This window comes from Hypanus sabinus, chromosome 4, assembly GCF_030144855.1.
Source record: "Hypanus sabinus isolate sHypSab1 chromosome 4, sHypSab1.hap1, whole genome shotgun sequence".
Lineage (NCBI taxonomy): Eukaryota > Metazoa > Chordata > Chondrichthyes > Myliobatiformes > Dasyatidae > Hypanus > Hypanus sabinus.
The window spans coordinates 102428734-102455708 of NC_082709.1; the positions used below are offsets into that span (position 1 = coordinate 102428734).

At 41.6% G+C, this 26975-nt stretch overlaps 2 protein-coding genes across 5 annotated transcripts in view; one reads left to right on the plus strand and one right to left on the minus strand.

Moving 5' to 3' along the window:
• Positions 1-20875, plus strand: part of grtp1a (growth hormone regulated TBC protein 1a) — an 84724-nt gene extending 63849 nt beyond the window's left edge. For both annotated transcript variants that reach the window (XM_059967766.1, XM_059967767.1), the window contains 3 exons: positions 8435-8607; positions 12823-13008; positions 20014-20875. In XM_059967766.1, the coding sequence (XP_059823749.1) occupies positions 8435-8607; positions 12823-13008; positions 20014-20103 (449 nt within the window). In that variant the 3' untranslated portion in view covers positions 20104-20875. The remainder of the gene's footprint in view (positions 1-8434; positions 8608-12822; positions 13009-20013) is intronic.
• A 1765-nt stretch (positions 20876-22640) lies between these two features.
• The window catches only part of LOC132393039 (cilia- and flagella-associated protein 44), a 210917-nt gene continuing 206582 nt past the window's right edge, over positions 22641-26975 (minus strand). For all 3 annotated transcript variants that reach the window (XM_059967770.1, XM_059967768.1, XM_059967769.1), the window contains one exon: positions 22641-23108. In XM_059967770.1, the coding sequence (XP_059823753.1) occupies positions 22941-23108 (168 nt within the window). In that variant the 3' untranslated portion in view covers positions 22641-22940. The remainder of the gene's footprint in view (positions 23109-26975) is intronic.

Below are 26975 nucleotides of genomic sequence, written 5' to 3' on the forward strand. Positions count from 1 at the left end.
ATTTGTGTGGCCATTAGACACTACGGAGTGCTTAGAACAATGAGTTTTTAATAGCATCATTTGCATGTGTTTGTATTTAAAAAGCAGTGATTTTTGTCACTGATAAAGTGGCAAGTAATAAACACTAAAGCAATTCAGAACTGTTTTGCTCACTGCAGTTTCAAGCATTCAGCCTTGGAGATGCCAGAAACAGCTGGGAGTTAAAATGAAATAATTTCACTACAAGTTAGGAACTACAAAGAATTTGAAGGTATCAAGGATCATTTTGAATATTACAATGAAAATGAGTATTTGAGGATGAAATTGTTGAAAGCATTGTATGAAGGCAATCCATTATCTACACTAGATGTTCACATTGATTTTGTTCATTGAGTACTGCAGATGAATTCCTCCATTGATTACTATTAGTAGTTAGTATTATTGGTGGTATTCTAATTTTGCTCTAATTTGTTACTCATTTTTAATACCTTAACTACTTCCATGAAAGTTTGGGTAATTGGAGCTGTTGCTTAATTGGACCAAAATGTACTGGTCGTGTGTCCCAGTTAACCGGGCTCCACTATATTTCCAGCTGCTGAGATCAGATAGCTGACAAGGCAACTGACCTGAAATTAGCTGGCTGCCACATCTCTGTACATTAAGGGCAAATTACAAGCGCAACAAATCTCTTTACTGATTGAATGTGACAGGCACTGAGCTGTGTCTGGCGGTAAACACTGCTAAACAGATTTTCTCGATGCCTCCATTCAATGTGCAAAACAGAACCACGGGACCTGCTGCAGAAAGAGCTACTCACTCACTTCCAGTTATTGTGATCATTTCATTGAATCGGCAGTCTTCATTTATCAGATATTCTCTATATTTTATTATATAAAGCCAGTAGTGTTTCTGCCACTGATATCCATGAAATTGTCTGATTTCCTCCAGTACAAAGTTCAGAAGTGGGTCATTTTCTGTGGCAATTTATAGTGATCACATACAAACAGCTTCCTCCCCCCCCCCCCCCCCCCCAGCTTCCCTTGGAACAGGGCATTACACACCTCCCCCACTTCTGGGTTAGGGTGAAAGGGCAGCACCATTCCTCCTGGAAGATCAGAGTGTTTGAGGCTGAGGAGGAGACCTGATAGAAGTTTATACAATTATAAGGGATGTGGACAGAATCTTTTTCCTTGGGATAGAAATGCCAGCTACTAGAGCTCAATCATTTATGATGAGAAGGGGAAAGTTTAAAGGAGATGAGGCAAGTGGGTGCATGGAATGCAGTACCAGAGTAGTGTTGCAAGCAGGACAATGATGGCATTAAGAGGGAATGAAAAGACAGAGCATTTGCAGGCATTGACATTGTGTTCAGCAATGAGGGTAACAGCCTGTTCCTGTTCTATACTCTATATAACCAGTATATTGTAAAGATGGTGAACCATCGCATCATTTTGCAGGCTATGTACAATACTTCTAAATGTGCCTCTTTTCAGTTACTCTCACTCAATCTGAAATGTGTCTTTTAGCTTGACTTCATTAACTATAGATTTCAAGATCATCTGAAGGACTCGCAGACTTAACTCAAGCAGGCAGGTACATCACCTTTAAGTGGATGAAGGACGAAGATTCGGCATGACGTCTAAAACTTTGAGAAACTTCTATAGATGTGTGGTGGAGAGTACGTTGGCTGTATCACAGCCTGGTATGGAGTCACCAGTGCCCTTGAACGGACTAGTAAGAGTGTTTAAATGTACTTTGAACTTTGAATTGCTTAGTGATCCTTGGTATTCCACACCAGCTTCCCTTTTGTGTACCACAAGCAGAGGACAGCTGAAGCTCCATCCCAGCTAGAAAATTATGGCATTGTGGCGACCCATTTCCTGGCGCATCCGAACCGACTCACAATTAGATAGCCTACGGGGGTTTGCGAGCACAGAGCTTTGGAGCCTCTGCGCCATGGGGGGCGGGTTGAGGGAGGCTTAAAAGTGAGGCTGAAGTTTTCGAATAAAGTTTTTTCCTTCGACTGCAGTTACCGACTCCGTGTCGTAATTTTAGTGCTGCGTGTAGCACACCGCTACAGCACCATTGATTTTTCTTTTGCCTGTGCAGTTGCTAATTGTGAATCTCCTGTCAGTCACAGTGCTGGAGATAATTTGACTGAGTGTTTTCTCATCCAAATGCTTATTAATCTGCTCAACACCATTGCATGGGGGAGCTCAAAGCCAGACATCCACGAGATGCAGAGGCAACCAAGAGAATGGGATTGAGCCACTGTCTTCAACCTCATGACCTGGATTTTCACTTGCTCTATCATTGCCCAATGGACTAAACACTAGTACAACCCTGTGCATTGGAACCTCCAAACTAGGCACATAAATGCAGAAAATGGTGGGATATGGACATTGTGGAGGCAGAAGTGATTAGTTTAGTTAGGTATTTAATTACTGATTTTGTTAATTTAGCACAACATCATTGGCTGAAGAGCCTGTTCCAGTGGGATACTATTCTATGTCCTTAACAGCTCCTTAACATTCAGCAGCAGTGCTGTTACTAAAAATCCCACTTTCCTCATCCTGGGATCTACTGCAGACTTTAACTTCAGCTAGATGACTGATCTACTGCTACATTGAAAAATATCACTGATCTGCACTGTCATCATCAAGTCACAAGTTGGGAGTGTAGTGATGCCTTCTCCATCCACCATGAATACTCGGTAATATTTCCCCAACTCTATAACATCCATCATCTTCAAAGACTAGGCTAACAGGTGTTTGGAAATGTCACCACATGAAGTTTTCCTTCAAAGTACTCAGTGCTGACCTGCTATTTGTTGTCCTTTCAATTGGGTCAAAATCTTGGAACTCATTAACATCATGGAAATACTTCCCATCACAAGCTAGTTGGCTGCTCAAGCCACTTCCTTGGAAGCAGGCATCAAATGATGAGCTTTACAGAAGTAACGTAAGATTGGTACCTTGATAAAGTGGGAAGAATTAATATGATCACTGCAGAAAGAGCACCTAGGAGGTGTCAGAGAGCAAGACCCACTTCACCCAAGATCATTGAGCAGTGAAACTTTAACGTTTAATGGCATTATGTGGTGAAACTTTGATGTCTAATGGCATTATATGCTGGAAGATGAAATTAATACGGATGAATACCTGCTAGTGATTGAAATGTGGAGAGTGGAATGGCCTATTTCTGTGTATGAATCTATGATCGGCTTCATTTGGCTATCATATCCTCCTGCTTAGATGATTTCCTCTGCAGGCATAGGTAGAACTGAACATCCTTGTGTGAGTTCTTCTTTTTGTCCCTGATTGAGGACTCTACCTGTTGTAAGTCAGTAGTGCTGATGTGTTGCAGGGAGCTGGGCAATGCACCACATTTCCCAATCAGTGGAATACAATACATGTGTGGAAACTGTTGAGGGCTATCTGTAATCTTTATCTTTAGATCTGCTTAGCATCTTGCTATGGATTATCATATTAAGTGCTTGCAGGTGATTGTGTTACTGGACTATTAATCCAAAGGCTAGGCTAATGATTTAGACTTAAGTGTTCATATCTACTGCAGAGCATCTGGAGCACTATATTTAAATTAAATCTGGAATGAAAAGCAAATGTCAGTAATGGTCTCAAACTAGAACACGAGGAAGGAAATGTGCCATACACCCCTGCCTGGTTTCTGGCTCCAGGATCATATATTTGTAATGACCCCCAACATTCACAGGAGTGATCTAGTAAGCCATTAAATTCAGGAACATTATCAGCTGCTGTTTGTTTAGAATTGACATGTTAGCTTGCACTGTGACTGTGATATATTGTGACTGGACTAGTAAATAAACCAATCGGACAGACAGTCCTGCTGCATCCTTTAAGACATCTCGGGAAGGACTCTGCTTACATGCAGAATTAGTTGAGACAACCACCCCATCGATAAGCAACAACCAGAGTTGGGTGTAGATCGTCGGTACGCCATTGATGATCGAAAGCCTGCTCTGTTACAGTCTGGATGACTTGCTGCTGTTCAATTAAGTTGTAACTGTGCTTGCTCCACTCCAATGTTGGACAGGAGAAGATTTCTTTTGTCATAGTAGATAAACCAGACGGTACACACATTAACAATGAAAGAGAAAATCCTGATGCAGGTCACCCATAATCTGAGAATGAAGCAATTAACATTTGGGATTAATAACCCATCATCAGAATTGAAGAAGGTTAGAAATTTAGGTTACTGTGGTGCAGCAGTTAATGTTGTTGCCAGATCCAGGCTCATGGGTTCGATCCTGGCCTCTGGTGCGACTGTGGAGTTTGCACATTTTTGCTGAGAGTTTCTGAATCCTCTCAGAGATGAAGTTTAAGAGACTACCAGACAGGTATATGGAAGAATTTAAGGTGGGGGGTTATATGGGAGGCAGGGTTTGAGGGTCGGCACAACATTGTGGGCCGAAGGGCCTGTAATGTGCTGTAGTATTCTATGTGTTGTTGATTTAATCAGTTAAATTACCCCCAGTGGCAGGGAGAGTCAAAGGAGAGTTGATGGTCACACAAGACAGAATAAGCTGCAGAGTGCAATGGGACTGTGTTTAAAGACTTCCATTGATCCATTCAGCCCATTGAGTCTGTTCTACCAATCAACCATGACTGATTTATTTTCCTTCTTGGCCTCATTCTCCTGCCTTCTCCCTGTAACCTTTTACTGACTTTAATAATCAAGAACCCATCATCCTCACTTTAAATATACCCAATGACTTGGCTTCTACTGATATCTGTGTCACAATTCCACAGATTTACTAACCTTCAGCTGAAGAAATTCCTCTTTGTCTCTGTTCTAAAGAGACATCCTTCTATTCTGCTGCTTCCTCTGGTCCTTGTCAGATCGCTATTGAAAGCATCCTCTGCACATTCACTCTATCTAGGCCTTTCAATATCTGGTAAGATTCAATGAGATCCCACCTTGTTCTTCTAAATTCCAGTGAGTACAGGCCTAACATCATTAAATGCTCCTCATACATTAACCCCCTCATTCTTGTAAATCTCCTCTACCATCTCTCCAATGCCAGTACATCCTTTCTTCGATACGAGGTCCAAAATTGTTCACAGTTCTCTTAAGTGTGGTCTGACCAATGCCTTGTAAAGTCTTAACATTACATCCTTGCACTTATATATTCTAGTCCTCTTGAAATGAATGCTGACATTGCATTTCCCTTCCTTACTCCCATCTCAACCTCCTTTAGAGAATCCTGCTACACTAGGACTCCCAAATCCCTTTGCAGCTGCGATTTCTGAATTTGCTCCCCATTGAGAAAGCTGTCTCTGTCTTTATTCTTACCAAAGTGCATCACCATATATACTTAGTGGCCACTTCATTAGGTACATATGCACACCTCGTTAGTCTAAATATCTAATCAGCCTATCATGTGGCAGCAACTCAATGCATAAAGGCATGCAGACATGATCAAGAGGTTCAGTTGTTGTTCAGACCAAACATCAGAATATGATGGAAGTAACTTTGACCGTGGAATGATCGCTGAGCCTGATGGGCTGGTTTGAGTATCTCAAACTGCTGTTCACCTGTGAACTTCATGCACACCAGTCCCTAGAGTTTACAGAGAAAGGTGTGAAAAACAAAACCATCTAGACAGCAGCATTTTGTGCCATAATTGCATTGTTAATGAGCGGGCTTAGGGGAGAATGGCCAGACTGGTTCAAGATGACAGGAAGGTGACAGTAACTCAAATATCCACATGTTACAATAGTGGAGCATCTCTGAATACACAATGCATCAAACCTTGAAGTGGGTGGGCTACAGCAGCAAAAAACCATGAACATGCACTCTGTGGCTACGTTATTAGATACAGGAGGTACCTAATAAAGTGGGCACTGAGTGTACATTGTATTCCATCTGCCAGCCATTGCCAATACTCTTAATCTGTCCAAGTCTTTCTGCAGACGCCCTGCTTCCTCAGCACTACTGCCCCTCCACCTGCAAACAAGGTAAATGCCCATGATATTTCAGGAAAGATACTAGAATGGATAGAAGATTGGCTGACAGATAGAAGCCAAAGAATGGGAATAAGATGGGCCTTTTCTGGTTGGCTAGTGGTGTTCTACAGGGTCAAAGGTTCATTTTATTGTCAAAGTATGCATGTACAATACAACTCTGATAATTATCTTCCCCAGATAGCCATGAAAAAACTTGTGTTGTTGAAAGAAAACACATCAACCACCTTTGCACAAGAAAGACAGAGAAAAAGCAGCTGAAAAATCAACCCCCCCAACCCCTCCCTCGTACAAATGTGAAACGGCAGCTGAAATATCGACGCCTCCCTCATACAAAGAATAACAGATTACCCACACAGAGAATGTCAGCTGGAGCATCAAACCTCCTAATCCCCTCATCCCCTCCTTCGTACAAAAACTAACAGATCACCCGTTCAGAATACAGCAGCTAGAACATCAAAAACCCCCACCCCTTCTCTCATTAAAAAAACATCGAGAATAACATCAAACCCCCATCCCCCCTCGCACAAATGGAAAACGGCAGCTGAACAGCAACAATAGCACAACTCTTAACCCGTCTCGCACACACACATCTAACGGATTGTCCACACAGAAAAACAGCAACAAGAACATCAGACCCCAAATCCCCAAGCCCTCCCTCACACAAAAAGTAACGTATTGTCCACCCACCAATGGGCAGCAAGAAAGAAAACACTGAAAGCTGAAGGATATCGATATAAACTACAGTGCTATAATCACATAAATCTCAGAACTTCAAAACTGTTGAGGAGAGCAGCCACACAAATTTAGTCCTTCTCTGAAGAGCATCCACCATGCTGACCCAGCTACTGACTGCTGCCGACTTCATGGCCTCTGTGGAGAACGTCCGCTGACCACCTCTTCATTCACCTTGATGCTTCAATCTTCTTTGACTTTTGAAATAGAGTCCATCATGACCCTGGTCAGAGATGATCATCATCTCTGTTCTTCTCTACGAGGCTGCTCATGCTTTCAGTCCTCTCTGGGGACAGGGTTGGGGTCTGCTCCTTTTCCCACTATTTATCAATGAATTGGATGATAGAGTTGATGGCTTTGCTGCCGTCATATTTGGCATGTATTCGATACAAATGTACTGTAGGTGGAGGGGCAGATAGTGCTGAGGAAGCGGGGAGTCTGCAGGATTCAGATAGATTAGGAAAATTCCCAAAGAAGCAGCAGTTGGAATAGTGTTGGGAAGTTAATTATGCACTTTGGTAGAAGGAATAAAGCTGAAGACTATTTTCTAGATCGGGAGAAAATTCAGGGAAAGGGACTTGGGAGTCCTCATGCGGGATTCCCTAAAGATTAACTTGCAGGTTGAATGGGTGGTAAGGAAGGCAAATGCAAGGTTATCATTCACTTCAAAAGGACTAGCAAGCATGTGATGCTGAGCCTTTATGACTCATTGGCAGACAACACATGGAGCATCATAAGCAGTTTTGGGCTGCTTTCTAAGAAAAGATGCGCTGGCATTGGAGAGGGTCCAGAAGAGGTTCACAAGAATTATTCTGGAAATGAAAGGGTTAATATATGAGGACCAGTTGATGGCTCTGGGACTGTACTCACTAGTGCTTAGAGGAATGAGGGCAGATCACATTGAAACCTATTGAATATTGAAAGGCCTAAATAGAGTGGACGTGGAGAGGATGCTTCCTATACTGGTAAAGTCTAGAACCAGAGTGCACAACCTCAAAATAGAAGGATGTCTCTTTAGAACAGATGAGGAGGAGTTTCTTTAGCCAGAGGGTGGTGAATCAATGGAATTCATTGCCACAGGCAGCTGTGGAGGCCAGGTCATTGGGTGCATTTAAAGTGAAGGCTGATAGGTTCTAGATCAGTATGAACATCAAAGGTTATGGGGTAGAGAGGGTTAACAAACTGACCATGATGTAATGGCAGAGCAGACTCAATGGACTGCTTGGTCTAATTTCGCTCTTATGTCTTGTGGTGTTATTACAACTATATTTCTCTTCTCTTCCCATTCTTGAATGGCTCGCTGAACCATATTGCCATGGTTCAGTTGCTCAACCTTCCTGTAGTCCGCACTCTCATCCTCACAGGGTGTAGCAACCTCGGATCTGTTGGACAAGCTCAAGGGCTGAGGCTCCTCCTGCACTACCTACCTGCCCCACTCACAGTCCCACCCTCTTGCTTCTAGCCACAGCCAAATTTGAAGTTGTTAATCTAATAGGTGTGACTGCCTAGGATGTACGTTTAAACTGTAGTCCGGGGTTAACATTTAATAGGGAACGAGGCAGTCCAAAGAAACAATGTAAAGGCCACCTCCGATTGTTGGCATGGAACCTGGAAGAGCACTTCATTTGAAAAAAGTTCTCCATTTTTGAAATACTGCTTGTAATGGACAAGTGTTTATTTTTCTTTCCCTAAAATATCCTTTCCTCTTTTTCCAGGTTTCTACAGTCCAACAATGATTGGACTAAAGACTGATCAAGAGGTTCTGGCTCATCTGGTTAGAATGAAGGTCCCTGCGGTCGCGGAGTTAATGGAACGGCACAATGTGATGTGGACCTTGGTTGTTTCTCGATGGTTTATCTGTTTGTTTATTGACATTCTTCCCGTGGAGGTAAGCCCCTGGGACAGAGTTTACAGTTGAATGCATGGTTTCTTGCTTATTCAACTCTGCTTTCAGTGAGAATTTTTTTCCTAGAGGAACTCTCGTTTTGTTGTATATTTAAATCTTGTTTTAATGTGCTGTGGAGAAGGGGCACTAGTACAACTCTGTACTCTTGACTTGTACTGCCTACACTGGTGTCTTGGAATTTACTCCAAACATTTTGATGCTTATTGAACAATCACAAAATAAACTGACTTTTTTTTCCTCAAACAGCCTCATCTCCTTAAGTGTAAGTTCATAGTTTTAGAGGTACATCCATCCATAAACAAGAAGACACAATTTTCAGGACTGCTGGAGTTTCCCGAGAGCACCTTGGGCCCATTTATGACAGGCTATACAGCACCATATCCAATCATAAATAATGTGACTTTCTCACTTTAATATGCAAGGCAAAGTGGACAGATAGAGAGAGAGATTTGAGGGGCATAGATATGGCAGATAGTTAGATACCTTCCCCATAGCAGAGTGGCTGAGGTCAGGAGAAAGGGGTTTAATGGAGACCTGCAGAACATTTTTTTTGCATGCAGAGGGTGGTCAGCGTAAAGGACCAAGATGGGATACCTGGTTGAGTGGTGCCACAAGATCAACCTCTTGCTCAATGTCTGGGAAAATTAAAGAACTGAACGTCGACTTCAGTAAGGGGGAGATGTGTGAACATCTATCAATCTACATCAGTGCATCAGGAGGGTCAGCAGCGATAAACCCCTAGCATTAACATATCGGAATACCCAGTACATAGATGCAATCACAATGTCCGGACTTTCTTAGGGGATCAGTACCGTAATAAACTTCTATAAATGTACTATTGAAAGTATCCTAACTGGTTGTATCATGGCCTGGTATGACAAGTGAGTAGTGGACTCAGCATTGCCCACGATTGGTAGTATCTTCTATAGCAGGCACTGCCTCAAGAAGGCATCCTTTGTCATCAAAGGTCTCCACCATCCAGGCCATGCCATCTTTTCATAGTAATAATGGAAGGATAGGCAGGAAGGTAAGGGATGTGGGTAGCGTTTTTAATTGAGGATGAGATCAAGGTGATAGTGAGAGACAATACAAGTTCTAAGGAGCAGGATGTTGGATCCATCTGGGTAGAGATTAGGAATAGTAAAGGGGAAAAAATCACCAGTGAGAGTTGTCTATAGGCCACCAAATAATAACATTACAATGGCTCAGGCAATAAACAGAGAAATATCTGAGGCATGTCAGAGTGGACCAGCAGTTATCATGAGGGACTTTGACTTGCACGTAGATTGGGTGAATCACGTTGGTCGAGGCAGTGTTGAGGATGACTTCATAGATTGCATCCATCTTGAACAGCATGTTACTGAACCTACAAGGGAACATGCTATCTTAGATCTGGTCCTGTGCAATGAGACAGGTAAAATTGGTGATTTGTAGTTAGGGATCCTCTTAGAAAGAGTGATCACAATATGATTGAATTTATCTTACAAATGGAGGGTGCAATAGTTCCATCTAAAACCAATGTATTATGCCTAAACAATGGAGACTACAATTGGATGATGGAGGATTTGGCTAGTGTAGACTGGGACACAGACTAGATGGGATGATTGAGGAACAGTGGAAGTCTTTGAAAGAGATTTTTCACAGTGCTCAACAATAACATTTTCCAGTTAAAAGCAAGGACAGTAAGGGTGGGGAGAACCAGCCTTGCATAACTAAAGAAATAAAAGAAGGCATCATGCTAAAAACTCATGCAAATAAAGTTGCCAAGAATAGTGGGAAACTGGAAGATTGGGAAGACTTTAAAATCAACAAAGAGCCACAAAGTGAGCAATAAAGAAAGGGAAGATAGATTATGAAAATAAACTAGCACAAAATATAAAAACAGATAGTAAAGGTTTTAATAATTATATTTAGAAGAAAAGGGTGGCTAAAGTGAATGTGGGTCCCTTGGAGGATGAGAAGGGGGAATTGATGGAAGGGGATAATGAGGAAATGGCAGAAGCTTTGAATGATTATTTTGTGTCAGTCTTCATGATGGAGGAGACATCTAACATTGCCAAAGAGAGATGTTATGGATGCTATGGGAGGGGAGGACCTCAATACAACAGCTATCACTTAGGAGGTAGTGCTGAGAAAACTTGTGGGCCTAAAGATAGATACGTCCCCTGATACTAATGGAATGCATCCCAGGATACTGAAAGAAATGGCAGAAGTTATAGTAGAGGTTTTGGTGATTTACCAAAATTCTCTGGACTCTGGGCAAGTCCTGGCAGATTGGAAGACGGTGAATGTCACACCACTGTTTAAAAAAGGATGTAGGCAAAATGCAGGTAACTACAGGCCAGTTAGTTTAACATCTGGAAATAAATGGATCCATCAGGCAGACACAGCATGGATTCAGCAAAGGCAGGTCCTGTTTGACAAACTTACTGGAGTACTTTGAGGATATAATGAGCATAATGGATAGTGAGGAACAGATGGGTGTTATTTACTTGGATTTACAGAAGGCGTTCAATAAGATGCCACATAAAAGACTTACCATAAGATAAAGATGCATAGAGTTGGGGGTGATGTATTAACGTGGATGGAGGATTGGTTAACCAATAGAAAGCAGAGAGTTGAGATGTTTCTCTAGTTTGCAATCAGTGGTGAGCTGCATGCTGTAGGGGTCGGTGCTGGGCCTGCAACTGTTCACGATATACATTAACAATCTGGCGGAGGGGACTGACTGTAATGTACCCAGGTTTGCTGATGACACTAAATTGAGTGGAAAAGCAAATTGTGCAGAAGATGTGGAGAATGTGCAGAGAGATATAGATAGGTTAAGTGAGTGGGCAAGGGTCTGACAGATGGAATACAATGCTGGTAAATGCAAGGTCATCCACTCTGGAAGGGAAAATGGAAGAGCAGATTATTACTAAAATGGTAAAAGATTGCAGCTTGCTGCTGTGCATCGGAACCGTAATGTTTGTGCATGAATCACAAAAGGTTGTTTTGCAAGTCCAGCAGGCTATCAAGAAGGCAAATGGATGTTGGCCTTCATTGCTATAGAGAGATTGAATTTAAGAGCAGGGAGGTTATGCTGCAACTGTACAGGGTACTGGTGAGGCTGCACTTGGAGTATTGCATGCAGCTCTGATCTTCTTAATTGAGGAAGGATATACTGGCTTTGGATGTGGTGCAGAGGAGGTTCACCAGGTTCATTCCAGAGACAAATGGGTTAGACTATGAGGAGAGATTGAGTCACCTGAGACTGTACTTATTGGAATTCAGAAGAATGAGAGGAGATCTTATAGAAACATATAAAATTTACAAAAGGGGTAGATAAGATAGAGGCAGGAAAGGTGTTTTCACTGATAGGTGAGACTAGAACTAAGGGATAGAGCCTCATGATTTGGGGGAGTAAGTTTAGGATGGAGATGAGGAGGAATTGCTGTTCCCAGAGGGTGCTGAATCTATGGAATTCTCTGCCCAATGAAGCGGTGGAGGCTATCTCAGTAAATATATTTAACACAAGGTTGGATAGATTTTTGCACTGTAGGGGAATTAAGGGTAATGGGGAAAAGGCAGGTGGGTGGAGATGAGTCCATGGCCAGATCAGCCATGATCTTATTGAATGGTGGAGCAGGCTTGACGGGCCAGGTGGCCGACTCCTGTTCCTATTTCTTATGTTCTTCTGTTATGTAGCTACAGTAGAACAGGAGGCACACAGGTGGAACAGCTACTTCACTTCAACCATTCAGTTCCCGAACCACAATTCTAATCACTAGCTCAATATAGCAACACAATGATCACTTAACACTTAAGTGAATTTGTTCCTGATCTATTTGCGTTCTCTCTTATGTTGTATATTCGATGCTGTGAGCCTTTGATGCTGCTGCAAGTAAGTTTTTCATTTGTACAAATACATGTATGACAGATGCGATGACAATAAACTTGACTAAACTCTCAAAGTTTAAGTATTGAAATTAAATTTGCCAAGGCATACTACTGACCACATCTTCATGTATATGGAGCTGGCATGACCTGATGAAGGGTCTCAGATCAAAACATCGACGGTTTATTCTTCTCCATAGAAACTGCCTGATGTGCGGAGTTCCTTCAGCATTTTGTGTGTGTTAGTTTGAAATGTATATGATGGATTGAAGGGCTTGTTCTTCTGCTGTTTGGCTTGATATCTATTTTCCATTATTCCAGACAGTTCTTCGTATCTGGGACTGTCTGTTCTATGAAGGATCTAAAATCACCTTTCGTGTGGCCTTGACATTAATAAAGTACCACCAGGCTTCAATCTTAGAGGCAAATAATTTCCCTGCGGTTTGTGAAAAGTTCAAACAGATCACACGTGGTCCTCTGGTCCAAGACTGTCACAACTTCATGAAGGTGAGATTATTTCTGATGTTTGAGTTGATCATCTAAGCTTGTTCTAGATTATTGAAGAGTTTATTAATCATGCATCAAATGTAAAATTTCCCAGTGAGTCAGTGGATGCAAAGGATGAATCTTATGGATTAACCAACTTGCAGTTTGGCGCAGGAAACTATTTCTAAGCATTTGCCATAACACAGTCAAACCAAATAGGTGACAAGGAAAGGGCACTACTGCTGAAGTAAGATAGCTTGTCTGGCCCTTGCACTTCCAACACTGGCTGGTGTCAGTCTTTAAGCATCTACTTCCAGTAATGAGGTGTGTACAATAAGCTGACATAGAAGTATGAAGGGATGTGGTAATTACTCCTGTGGTTAGTAAGTAAAACAGAGACAATATCTCAACATTTTAAAACGGGAAGGTGATACGGTATGATGGACATGAGGTTAAATACAATTCAGATGATGCCTGGAAATTGACAACAGCTTGGTGCATAGGTTCTCTTTCTGTGTTATATGTCTGCCATTGAGAAGATTAAAAGTGTAGGGAGTGAGGTGGATGGCCAAAAAAAAATAACCCACAGCACATTAACAACAAGCTGCTATCTAGCCTGGTTGATTAGTCCAAATAGCCTAATACCATGCCAATATGATCGGTGTCATTTCATTTGCTTTCTGTTATAGTCTTACAACGTAATACCCATCTAAACTCACGTTGGGCCCATATCCTTCTAAACCTTTTTTGCCTCAACCACTTCCTCGGGCAACTTGTTCCACATATGGACCGCCCTCTGGGTTAAGAAACTGCCCTTCGGGTTCTTACTAAATCTCTCACCTTAATCCTATGTACTTTTGTTCTTGATGCTCCGATCCTGGTGACTGTCCATTCACTCTGTCTTTGTCTGATGGCTTTAAACACATCTGTAAGGTCATCCTTTATTCTTTGATGCTCCAATGAATAAAGTTGTAGCCTGCTCAACCTCTATAACACAGTCCCTTGAGTCCTAGCAAGATCCTCGTTAATCTTTGCTGCATATCTTCCAGCTTAAAAGGCATAATGTGTAGAGGAAGGTGACCAAAACTGAACACTATTCCAAACAAGACCTGCCATTATCTCATACAACTGCAACATAATATCCCAACTTTTATACTCAGTGCTTGACTGATGAAGGTCAGCAAGCCAAACATGTTCATCACTCCCCTGTCTACTTATGACACCACATTCAGGTAACCGTGTACTCCTAGGCTCTTCTGTTCTAAACATTCCCCAGGGTCCTACTATTCACTGTGAAAGTGCTGTCCTGGTTGGTCTTCCTTAAGTGTAATGCCTCACACTTATCTGAATTAAACCCTATTTTCCATTCCTCAGCCCACTTACCCATTTGATCAAAATCACTCTGTACTCCTGAAAACTATCTTTAGTGTTCTTAAAACCACCTATTTTAGTGTCTGCAGACTTTCTAACCAGAGCAGTGATGGTTGGGAATAGTTCACAAGGCGCAGGATAGATAGTCCCACAGGAGAAATTGTTCTCGTATGGCAGGGGTAGGCAAACGTGGCTAACAAGGGAAGTTAAGGACTGCATAAAAGCCAAGGAAAGGTGGGTGGAGGTTAGGAACAGGAGAGGGTCAGTAACTCCACTGGATGTTTTAGCCCAATAGTAACAGGGATATTGAGGAGTAGATAAGGAAACAGATCCTGGAAAGGTGTAATAATAAAGGGGTTGGTGTGATGGGAGATTTTAATTGCCCAAATATTGATTGGCATCTCCCTAGAGCAAGGGGTTTAGATGGGGTGGTGTTTGTTAGGTGTGTTCAGGAAGGTTTCTTCACACAATATGTAGAGAAGCCTACAAGAAGATGGAAAATGAACCTGATCCAGGTGTCAGATCTCTCAGTGGGAGAGCATTCTGGAGACAGTGATCATAATTATATCTCCTTTACAATAGCATTGGAGAGAGATAGGAACAGACTATTTAGAAAAGTGTTTAATTGGGGTAAGGGGAATTATGAAGCTATCAGGCAGGAACTTGGAAGCTTAAATTGGGAACAGATGTTCTCTGGGAAAGGTATGGAAGAAATGTGGCAAATGTTCGGGGGATATTTGTGTGGAGTTCTGCATAGGTACGTTCTAAAGAGACAGGTTATGGTACCATGGTGTACAAAAGCTGTAGTAAATCTAGTCAAGAAGAAAAGAAAAGCTTACGAAAGATTCATACAGCTAGGTAATGTTAGAGATCTAGAAGATCATAAGGCTAACAGGAAGGAAATTAAGAGACCCAGAAGGGGCCATGAGAAGGCCTTGGTGGGCAGGATTAAGGAAAACCCCAAGGCATTCCGCAAGAACAGTGGCAAGAAAAAGTTTGGGCACTTCTGGTCAAAATTTCTGTTACTGTGAATAGTTAAGTGGGTAGAAGATGAACTGATCTTCAAAAGTTAAAGATGAAACATTCTTCTCAACATTTTAAGCAAGATTAGTGTATTATTTTTGTTTTGTACAATTTTAAAGTAAAAAAAAGGAAAGGAGTGCCATGCAGAAGTTTGGGCACCCCAAGAGATTTGAGCTCTCAGATAACTTTTACCAAGGCCTCAGAGCTTAATTAGCTTGTTAGAGCTGTGGCTTGTTCACTGTCATCATTAGGAAAGGCCAAATTTCAAAGCTTTATAAATACCCTGACTCTTCAAACTTTCTCCCAACAATCAGCAGCTGCCTAGCACTGTGAAAATTAAAATAAATGATGCCCACAAAGCAGAAGGCTATAAGAAGATAGCAAAGTGTTTTCAGGTAGCCATTTCCTCAGTTCGTAATGTAACTAAGAAGTGGCAGTTAACTGGAACAATGGAAGTCAAGTTGAGGTCTGGAAAACCAAGAAAACTTCCTGTGAGAACTGCTCGTAGGATTGCTAGAAAGGCAAATCAAAACCCCCGTTTGACTGCAAAAGACCTTCAGGAAGATTTAGCAGACTCTGGAGTGGTGACTTCAGCGTCAGAAGTTTGCAAAGGAACATCTAAACAAGCCTGATGCATTTTGGAAACAAATCCTGGGGACTAATGAAGTTAAAACAGAACTTTTTGGCCGCAATGAGCAAAGGTATGTTTGTGGAAAAAAGGGTGCAGAATTTCATGAAAAGAACACCACTCCAACCATTAAGCATGGGGGTGGATCGATCATGCTTTGGGCTTGTGTTGCAGCCAGTGGCATGGGGAACATTTCACTGGTAGAGGGAAGAATGAATTCAATTAAATACCAGCAAATTCTGGAAGCAAACATCACACCATCTGTATTTTTTTTAAAAAAAAGCTGAAGGTGAAAAGAGGATATCTTCTACAACAGGATAGTCATCCTAAACTCACCTCAAAATCCACAATGGACTACCTCAAGAGGCGCAAGCTGAAGGTTTTGCCATGCATGGTGCTGCTTTCCTTTTTTTCCACTCTAAAATTGTACTAAACAAAAATAATACACTAATCTTGCTTAAAATGTTGAAAAGAATGTTTCATCTTTAACTTTATGACTTTTGGAGATCAGTTCATCTTCTACTCACTCACAGTAACAGAAATTTTGACCAGGGTGCCCAAACTTTTGCATGCCACTGTATAATTTGATTAGGAGTAGTCAGCATAGCTTTGTCAAGGGCAGGTCGTGCCTTACGAACCTGATTGAATTTTTTGAGGATGTGACTAAACACATTGATGAAGGAAGAGTAGTAGATGTCATGTATATGGATTTCAGCAAGGCATTTGATAAGGTACCCCATGCAAGGCTTATTGAGAAATTAAGGAGGCATGGGATCCAAGGTGACATTGCTTTGTGGATCCAGAACTGGCTTGCCCACAGAAGGCAAAGAGTAGTTGTAGATGGGTCATATTCTGCATGGAGGTTGGTGACCAGTGCTGTGGATCTGTTCTGGGACCCTTACTCTTCGTGACTTTTATAAATGACCTGGATGAGGAAGTGGAAGGAAGGGTTAGTAAATTTGCTGATGACACAAAGATTGGGGGTGTTGTGGATAGAGTGGAGGGCTGTAAGAGGTTACAGCGGGACATTGATAGGATGCAAAACTGGCTGAGAAGTGGCAGATGGATTTCAACCCAGAACAGTGTGAAGTGGTTCATTTTGGTAGGTCAAATATGATGGCAGAATACAGTATTAATGGTAAGACTCTTGGCAGTGTGGAGGTGTGGAAGATCCGAGGGATCTTGGGGTCTGAGTCCATAGGACGCTCAAAGCAGCTGCACAGGTTGACTCTGTGGTTAAGAAGGAACACGGTGTATTGGCCTTCATCAATCGTAGAATTGAATTTAGGAGCCGAGAGGTAATGAGGCAGCTATATAGGACCCTGGTCAGACCCCACTTGGAGCACTGTGCTCAGTTCTGGTCACCTCATTACAAGAAGGATATGGAAACCATAGAAAGGGTGCAGAGGAGATTTACAAGGATGTTACCTGGATTGGGGAGCATGCCTTATGAGAATAGGTTGAGTGAACTTGGCCTTTTCTCCTTGGAGCGACGGAGGATGAGAAGTGACCTGATAGAGGTGTATAAGATGATGAGAGGCATTGATCGTGTGGATAGTCAGAGGCTTTTTCCCAGGGCTGAAATGGCTGCCACAAGAGGGCACAGGTTTTTGATGCTTGGGAGTAGGTACAGAGGAGACGTCAGGGATAAGTTTTTTACGCAGAGAGTGGTGAGTGCGTGGAATGGGCTGCCGGCAATGGTGGTGGAGGTGGATACGATAGGGTTTTTAAAGAGACTTTTGGAGAGGTACATGGAGCTTAGAAAAATAGCGGGCTATGGGTAAGCCTAGTAATTTTTAAGGTAGGGGCATGTTCAGCATAACTTTGTGGGTCGAAGGGCCTGTATTGTGCTGTAGGTTTTCTGTGTTTCTTTGAAAGGGCATATAAGGTAGCAAAAGTGAGTGGGAAGTTGGATAATTGGTGAGCTTTTAAAATCCAACAAAAGGCAACTTAAAAAACAGAAAAGATGAAATATGAGGGCAAACTAGTGAATAATATAAAGCAAGATACCAAAAGGTTTTTTAAGTTAATGTAAAGTGCAAAAGGGAGATGAGAGAGAGTCAATATTGCACCATTGGAAAATTACGTTGGTGAGGCAGTAATGGTGTACAAGGAAATGGCAGATGAACTTAATGGGTACTTTGCATCTGTCTTCACTGTGGAAGTCACTAGCAGTGCACCAGAGATCTGTGAGTGTCAGTGAGCAGGAGTGAGTGCCGTTGCTATTATAAAGGGAAAAATTGCTAGGTAAACTCAAAAGTCTTAAGGTAGATAAGTCACATGGACTACATCCCAGAGGCCTGAGAGAGGTTGCTGAAGAGATAACGGATGCATTGGTCATGACCTTTAATGAATCACTTGATTCTAGCGTGGTCCCAGAGGACTGGAGAATTGCAAATGTCACTCTGCTCTTTTAAGAAGAGAGGAAGGCAAAAGGTGGGAAATTATAGGCCAGTTAGCCTAACCTCAGTGGTTGGGAAAGTATTGAAGTCTATTATTAAGGATCAGGTTTCTGGGTACTTGGAGACTAATGATAAAATAAGACAAAGTCAGCATTGTTTTTGTAAAGGGAAATCTTGCCTGACAAATCTGTTAAGAGTTCCTTGAGGAAGTGACAAGCAGGGTGGGCAAAGGAGAGGCAGTGGATGCCATTTACTTGGATTTTCAGAAGGCATTTGTTAAGGTGCCACACAGGCTGCTTAACAAGATAAAATCCTATGGTGTTGCAGAAAAGGTACTGGCATAGATAGAGGAATGGCTGACAGGCAGGAGGCAGCGAGTAGGAATAAAGGGGACCTTCTCTGGTTTGTTGCCAGTGACTAGTGGTGTTCCTCAGGGGTTTCAGTATTGGGACTGCTACTTTCAGCATTGTTTGTGAATGATTTTGATAATGGAATTGATGGCTTTGTGGCAAAGTTTGTAGATAATATGAAGATAGGTGGAGAGGTAGGTACTGCTGATTGCAGCAGGATTTAGACAAATTGGAAGAATGGGCAAAAAAGTGGCAGATGGAATACAGTATTGGGAAATGTATGATAATGCGTTTCAGTAAAAGAAAAAATAGCGCGGACTATTATCTAAGTGGGGAGAGGTGCAGGGGGTCTTGTCCTTCTGCAAGACTCCCTGAAGGTTAATTTACAAGGGAAGTTAACTGCATTTAAAGTAGCAAAAGTGAGTGGGAAGTTGGATCAGTGGAAAGCTTTTAAAAGCTGGTAAAAATCTTCTACAAGTGGTAAAGAAGGCAAATGCAATGTTGGCATTTACTTTAGGGGGATTAGAATATAAAAGCAAGGAGATAACACTGAGCCTTTATAAAACTCTAGTCAGGCCGCACTTAGAATATTGACAACAGTTTTTGGCCTCATATCTCAGAAAGGATGTGTTGTCATTGGAGAGATTCCAGAGGAGGTTCACAAGGATGATTCTGGGAATGAAGGGGTTCAGATATTGGTTGCTTTTGGCAACTTTGGGCCTGGTCTGACTAGAAATTAGAAGAAGAATGCATGGGGATCTTACTGAAACCTACCAAATGTTGAAAGGACTAGATAGGGTGGATGTGGAGAGGATATTTCCCTTGGTGTGGGGATCCAGAACTAGAGGGCACAGACTCAAAATTGAGGGATGACCCTTTTAGAACATAAGCAAGGAAGAATTTCTTTTAGCCAGAGAGTAGTGAATCTGTGGAATGCTGTGCAACAGACAGTGGTGGAGGCCATGTCCATCGATATATTTAAAGTGGAAGTTGATAGTTGGTCATGGCTTTAAAGGGTATGGTGAGAAGGCAAGTGTGTGGGGTTCAGTGGGATCTGGGATCAGCCGTGATGGAATTGGGGAGCAGTCTTGATGGGCTGAATGGCCTAATTTTGCTCTTATGTCTTATGACCTTTTACATTCTCATCCAAACTGTTGGTATAGATTGCATTACAATGAGCCTGACAACAGGTTTGTAACATTGATAGGATTTGATTAATCTTACCTTGCCTTTTTTTTACCCTTAACTCTAGAGAATTTTTACCGAACCTGGAAGATTGCCCCTCAGTACGATCATCAGGTTACGAGAGATTAGCAGGGCTCAGATAGATGATCAAAGTTGATGTGCATGATTCAGCTCCAGCTGACTAATTACCTCAGGACCTTGAAGACTTCTTACATTCTTCCAATGTACATTTGGGCTGGATTTGTCTCACCAGCATGTCATGTACTGTGAGCTATGTCTAACCTGTACAGTACTGTTTTTCAAAAAGATTGACTAGCTATTTGTACAAACTTAGAATTCAGGTGATCAAAATTACAACTATTTGTTTCAGATTTAAAGTAACATTGCTAAATGAAGGGCTGTTTGTACTCCTAAATTTCTTGTAAGTTCTTACCATTAATTTATATTTACTTTTCACTCAAAATATAACTTTTTAATGTATTGTTAAATAGAATTATCTAAGATTTAGTAAGTGAAGATGGTGAATATTATTTTGATATCAGTGACATTTGATCAGGTGTAATTAAATTTTTGTAACCAGCACTGCCTGTCCAATCCCCACACTATGGATGAACTGCACTGCCTTGGCAAGGCTTATATCCCATATCTGATCAAGGCATCGGCATGTTTCCAGTGTGATTTACATGGAATGCAGTAGTGTCTGATGGCAGCTTGCATCTCTGATCTGTAAAGGCAATAATCAAACGTTGGCACTTTCCTGGATACTAGATCTGCTCTTTTAGTGCATACAGGGTTCTTCCCTGTCTTTGCAGCAGTTGATATTTTGTACCTGTTTATAAAAGCAGAATTGACAAGATGCTTAAATGTATTTTTTAAAAAAGTGGATTTTTGTGCAAATGTGATAATTAAACAATAGTCTGAGCACTTTCTGTAAACTGTTGGATCTGAGTATCATTGATAGCAAAGGAACCTGTAGGATCAAATGCAAAAAACACCATCTCTCTGATTTCCTAAAATATCACTCAGTTACCCAATATCCCTGGTCCCTTTACAAAACAGTCTAGTTGAGAGAGTCAAGGCAGGATTGAGCAGGTTTGCATTATGAAAGACAGGAGCTGGATTTGAGCAGCAAATTGATTAGATTAGAAACTGCTAAACTCAATACATTGGAACCAGAGGTGGTCAGTGAGGGCTGGATGATCATAAAACCACTGAAGTTTACACCATAGAAAGCCAACTAGCTGAGAGTTATTCAGCCAAATCTAATTTCTCCATTCTTGGCTGTATAAATGTGGCACAACTCCATCATATACAGTTAAAATATCTGTGTTTCAGCTTCCTCTAGCCTTTAAGGTAACACGTCTACACTCTGCTATTGTTTGGGTGGAAATTGAATCCTCTGCCCCACTATACCCCCAAATGACTGATCTTCACATTTGAGAAAAATAAGTTCTTTCTATGTCCCTGATTTTAGACACCCTGACTTAAATCTTCCTCTCAGATTTCTGTATACTGAACTAAACAACCCAAGCAAGTTAGTCTTATAAATAACTGTGGTAACATTCTCTTCCTTACAGTGACTGCAATATGGTTGCCTGAATTGTAAACAGTAGTCTAGTTAGCAACAGAATAGTTCTAACTTGACTTCACCGATCACATTTGCCACCACGGCCAATGATGGATATCGCTACATAATCTACCAGCCTGCTACATTCAAGAAAGTAGTATCAAGTGTGTACCACAAACCCACTTCTCCACAGTCTGCCATTTATGTTGTATTATTCCCTTGCTCTGTCTGCCCTTTCCATTGCATTACTTGTGTGCCCCCATATCAAATTCCAGTTTGTCCCTTACGTGCTAACCTGGCAACCCCATATTTATTTTTCTGTAACTTATATGGCCCAGTTTCTCACTACCAACCACAGAAGCTGACCTTTGCATTATCTGCCATCTTCAGCAATACCATATACTTAAGAGTAAATCATTGATCCACACCATGCCATCAAGAGCAGGAGGAGAAAGATCCCTATTGCAAGCAGCTTTCCCCATCGGTCATTGTCCTTTGCTTCTTACAACTCCCCATCTTCCCTGGGACACTGATATTTAACTTTCTGATTAACATGGGATATTATCAGTAGTCTTATGTACCAACTTAAATGCATACCCTGATGGATTCATCTTATGACGATTTCAAAAAAGTAGGCCATTTAGTACTGTGGAACTCTAGATGAACTATAGCAGTTAAGGTGATAACTTCTCGTTTTCCCCAAATTATATTGCACTTGCCACATTCTTGCCAACTCACTCAACTTGTTTGTATCGCTGTGAAGCCTCTATATCCTCTTCCCACTCATGATCACACCTAGTTTTGTATTGTCTTAGCAAGTATCAATCTGCCGGAGGAACTTAGCAGGTCAAGCAGTATCTAAAAAGACAAAGAGACGGTCAACATTTTGGGTTGAGACCATGCATCAGATTACAGGTCAAGCTGTCTACAACAGCTTGTTTCTAGAGAAGATCCTAGTACTTGCAGTCCCTCGCCTGTTCATAGTTTTGTGTCTTACCTAACTTATAGCAGATGCATTTAAATTATTAGTAACTTATTCTCACTGGGTATACAAACTCACACAAATTAGTAACCTCTAAAATTAATGCCACTCAGATAACATGGTAATTACCCTGCCACAAGGCAAGTGAGTTCATCAAATTTCCTTTTATTGCATTGAAATTTCAGAATTTACTGAGCAATTTTAAGTGTGTAGAATCTGTTTTGGGTCCAAAGAGGAAAAAAGTGCTTCCATTTCTTTCTCTCAGAATGCTCTGTCTTTCTCACAGGTACGCTTCTCTTGAAGTAGTAATGTCTAAAGTAGAAAGTCTTGCGAAGAAATAACAATTCTGGTGCAGAATTGCGGCCAGAATAAAAAATCTATTTGAATAAAATAGGGACATTCTGTAGCTGAAAGTAAGTAATGTCATTTAATGATGATTCAGAGTTCACTGTGGTAAAGGTGGCTGGGCAGGGGGAAGAATGTGACCTCCTTTTCGTGTTAGCAGATTTATTTCTTCTTTCAAATCATTGATTTCTTGTGCTTGTTTCTCCACCTGCTGAATCAGCTCATGTTTCTCCGACAGTGTAACTTTCTGCTTCTGAATTTCTGTTCCCTGGAACAAAGCAGTCATAATTGCCATCAGTTCCACACACTTCAAGTTGGTGTCTGTGATAAGATACAATGAGTAACTATAAACTGGAAACTACTATCTAGATATCTAGAAATATACAAAATATTTCTGACAGCTGATTTTGGCTTCAGAGCTGATTACACTTGAACTGCAGACCTGGACAGTCCCACAGAACTATGGTTTCTAAGTTCACCATTTCAAGTTGAACTGGTGTCCTTCAGTCTGTTTTTACCCTGATGCACAACTGATAAATTTTCATCCTGAAGTCCATGTGAACAGCTCCATTTGATGGTCCTGCGACGGATCAAACCGGATATTACCAGATTTAAGTATATCTATATTCAATACTGCAGACATTTAGTTGAGAGTACACATATAAAAATGTTCAGTGAAGCTGATGTATGTTCTTTCTTGATTTCTATAATTAAAAATTAAGATAAATATTTACAAAAAGGAATATGAGATAGTGCAGTGGAGATTTTAGGTGCATGGCGAATTTGCAATTTGGATTCAGAACTAGCTTGCTCACAGAAGACAGGATAATTGTCAAAGAGACTCTCACTGGAAGTCTGTGATTAGCGGTGTTCTGCAGTGATCTGGACTAGAACCTCTGCTGTTTGATGTAGTTGAGTGATCTAGATGAAAATGTAGATGGGTTAGTAGCTTACAGATGATATGAAGATTGGAAGTTTTGGGGATAGCATTGAAGACTGGCAAATACGATATAGATCAGTTGCAGAAATGGCAGATGGAGTTTAACACGACAAAAAGTGAATTGTTGCACCTTGGTAGGTCCAATATAAATAGACAATACACTGTTAATGGCAAAAACCTGTTAAGCAGAGGGATGTTGGGGTCCAAGTTCATGGCTCCCTGAAAGTGGCCACACAGGTTGTTAGGGTGGTTAAAGAGGCATATGGCATGCTTGCCTTTATTAGTAATGGCACCATTCAAAAATCAGTAAGTTAATTTGCAGATTTATAAAATTCTACTTGACCACAATTATACTTATAAAATTCTACTTGACCCTATTATACAATTGAAGTCATTAACTCTCATTGTTTAACCACTCCACAGATTTCCTATTAGCAAACTATAGTTTTGGCAACGTTGAAGACATCTACTTTGTGCATGACACGAGTAATTTTTCCAACAATTGTTTACAGATAGATTATTTCACTTTTAATTGATTATATCACAATTCCAGTGGGTCAGAAGTTTACATACAAAACCAAAAGAAATCAGCCAAGACCTCAGAAAATAAAATTGTGGACCTCCACAAGTCTGGTTCATCCTTGGGAGCAATTTCCAAATGCCTGAAGGTACCACGTTCATCTGTACAAACAATAGTACTCAAGTATAACCACCATGGGACTACACAGCTGACATACCACTCAGGAAGGAGACACATTCTGTCTCTTAGAGATGAACGTACCTTGGCGCAAAAAGTGCAAATCAATCAACAGCAAAGAACAACAGCAAAGGACCTTGTGAAGATGCTGGAGGAAACAGGTAAACAAATATTTATATCCACGGTAAAACGAGTCCTATATCGACATAACCCGAAAGGCTGCTCAGCAAGGAAGAAGCCACTGCTCCAAAACCGCCATAAAAAAGCCAGACTACAGTTTGCAAGTGCACGTGTGGACAAAGATCTTACTTTTTGCAGAAATGTCCTTTGATCTGATGAATCCCAGTGGTGTTCCTGGACCAGGTGAGATTGTCCGAGATCTGCACCCCAAGGAACTTGATGTTTTCTACTCTCTCCACTGTGGAGTCGCTGATGCTGAGGGGTGTGTGCTCAGGCTGAAATCGATGATCATCTCCTTGGTTTTGATGACATTAAGCATCAAGTTGTTGTCACTGCACCAGCTCTCTCAGTGTTTGACCTCCTCCCTGTACATTGTTTCATCATTTTTGCTGATGAGTCCCCCCCACTGTGGTATCATCAGCAAATTTAATGATCAGGTTCTCCTTGAATCTGGCTGCACAGTCGTGTTAGCAGTGTAAACGGTAATGGGCTAAACACACAGCCTTGTGGGGATCCAGTGCTCAGTGTGATGGAGTCAGAGATGTTCCTGCCAACACAGACTGACTGTGGTCCCTCTGTCAAGAAATCCAGAATCCGAGGCCAAGCAGCAACAGTTTCTCCACTAGTCTCTGTGGGATGATGGTATTGAACGCTGAACTGAAATCAATGTACAGGATTCTGGCATAAGTGTCTTTGTTGTCCAAGTGAGAGAGAACTGTGTGCAGTGTGGTGGATATTGCGTCCTCCGTAGAGCAGTTGGGACGATAAGCAAACTGTAGAGGATCCAGCGATGAGGGGAGGCTGGCTGTGATATGAGGCTTGACAAGCTGTTCAAAACATTTCATCACTATGGGGGTCAGGGTGACGGGACGGTGATCATTCAGACAGGCTACAACTGATTTCTTTGCTACAGGGATGATTGTGGACGTTTTCAAGCATCTGGGGACAATGGGGTGACTAAGGGAGATGTTGAAAATGTCTGTCAGGACATCTGCTAATACATCAGCACATTCCTTGAGCACATCATAGTGACATCCTCCGTGCATTTGGCTATGTAGCTGATTATTGCCTCCGCATACTCCTCAATGTCTATGTGGTCATCATAGGAGGCTGCTGTTTTAAATATGTCCCAGTCTGTGTGCAAAAAACAGTCTTGTAGTGCTGAGGCTGCTCCTTTTGGCCAGACCCTTATCTGTCCTTTCTCTGCTCTCACACGTTTAAGCAGTGGTTTATATGCTGGTGTTAACATGACAGTATTGTGGTCAGAGTGGCCAAGATGGGGGTGGGGGGCTGCTTCGTATGTCTGTGGGGTGTTGGTATAAACCAAGTCCAGTGTGTTGTCTCCCCGGTTTTGAAATCCACATATTGCAGGAGTTTGGGGAACACAGTCTTTAAGCTGGTGTGGTTAAAGTCTCCAGTAATCACCACAAAGCTGTCAGGATGTGCAGTCAGTAGCTCACTGATGGCTTCATGTAGGCCTCCCAGTGCTTCGTTAGCATTAGCCTCAGCATTGGCACTGGGAGCTACGTAAACTGAAGGACAAAGCACAAGTGACAGCAAAACAAATATGGAATCATACAGCAAATGTGGAAGCAAGCACATCCCAAAAACATGTCCTGCTTATGAAAAGTACTGTAATAATTGTGGGAAGAAGAATCATTTTACAAAGTGCTGCAAAACTGAAGTCTATAAATAGCAGTTTGGTGTATGAGAATCAGGACAGGACAGAGCCTATTGCATTGATAGTGGATCAATTTGAGGGATAAGTGAACTGGAAAGAGTCCAATGTAGCCAGGAGAAAGGCTTTAATATGCTCCATGACCAGCCGCTCCAAGCATTTCATAATAGTTGAGCAGGTACATGGAGAGGAAAGGTCTGTAGGCACATCAAGGAATCAGATGGTGCCAGTGACCAATACCAATATCCTGAAGACAGTTTACATTTTGATGGTGTGTTTTTGGGCCAACTGTGAGATTTGACACATATGCTGTCTCCAGAGAAGTTTGATGAGTTTGAGAGCAGAACGTGTGGCCTAATGGCAGAACACAAACTCATGAGACAGGGAAAGGATGGTAGGGTACAGGAACCACGGTGTACAAAGACTGTTGAAAATCTAGTCAAGAAGAAAAGCTTACGAAAGATTCAAAAAACTAGGTAATGATAGAGATCTATAAGATTATAAGTCTAGCAGGAAGGAGTTTAAGAATGAAATTAGGAGGGCCAGAAGGGGCCATGAGAAGGCCTTGGCAAACACGATTAAGGAAAACCCCAAGGCATTCTACGAGATGTGAAAAGCAAGAGGATAAGACATGAGAGAA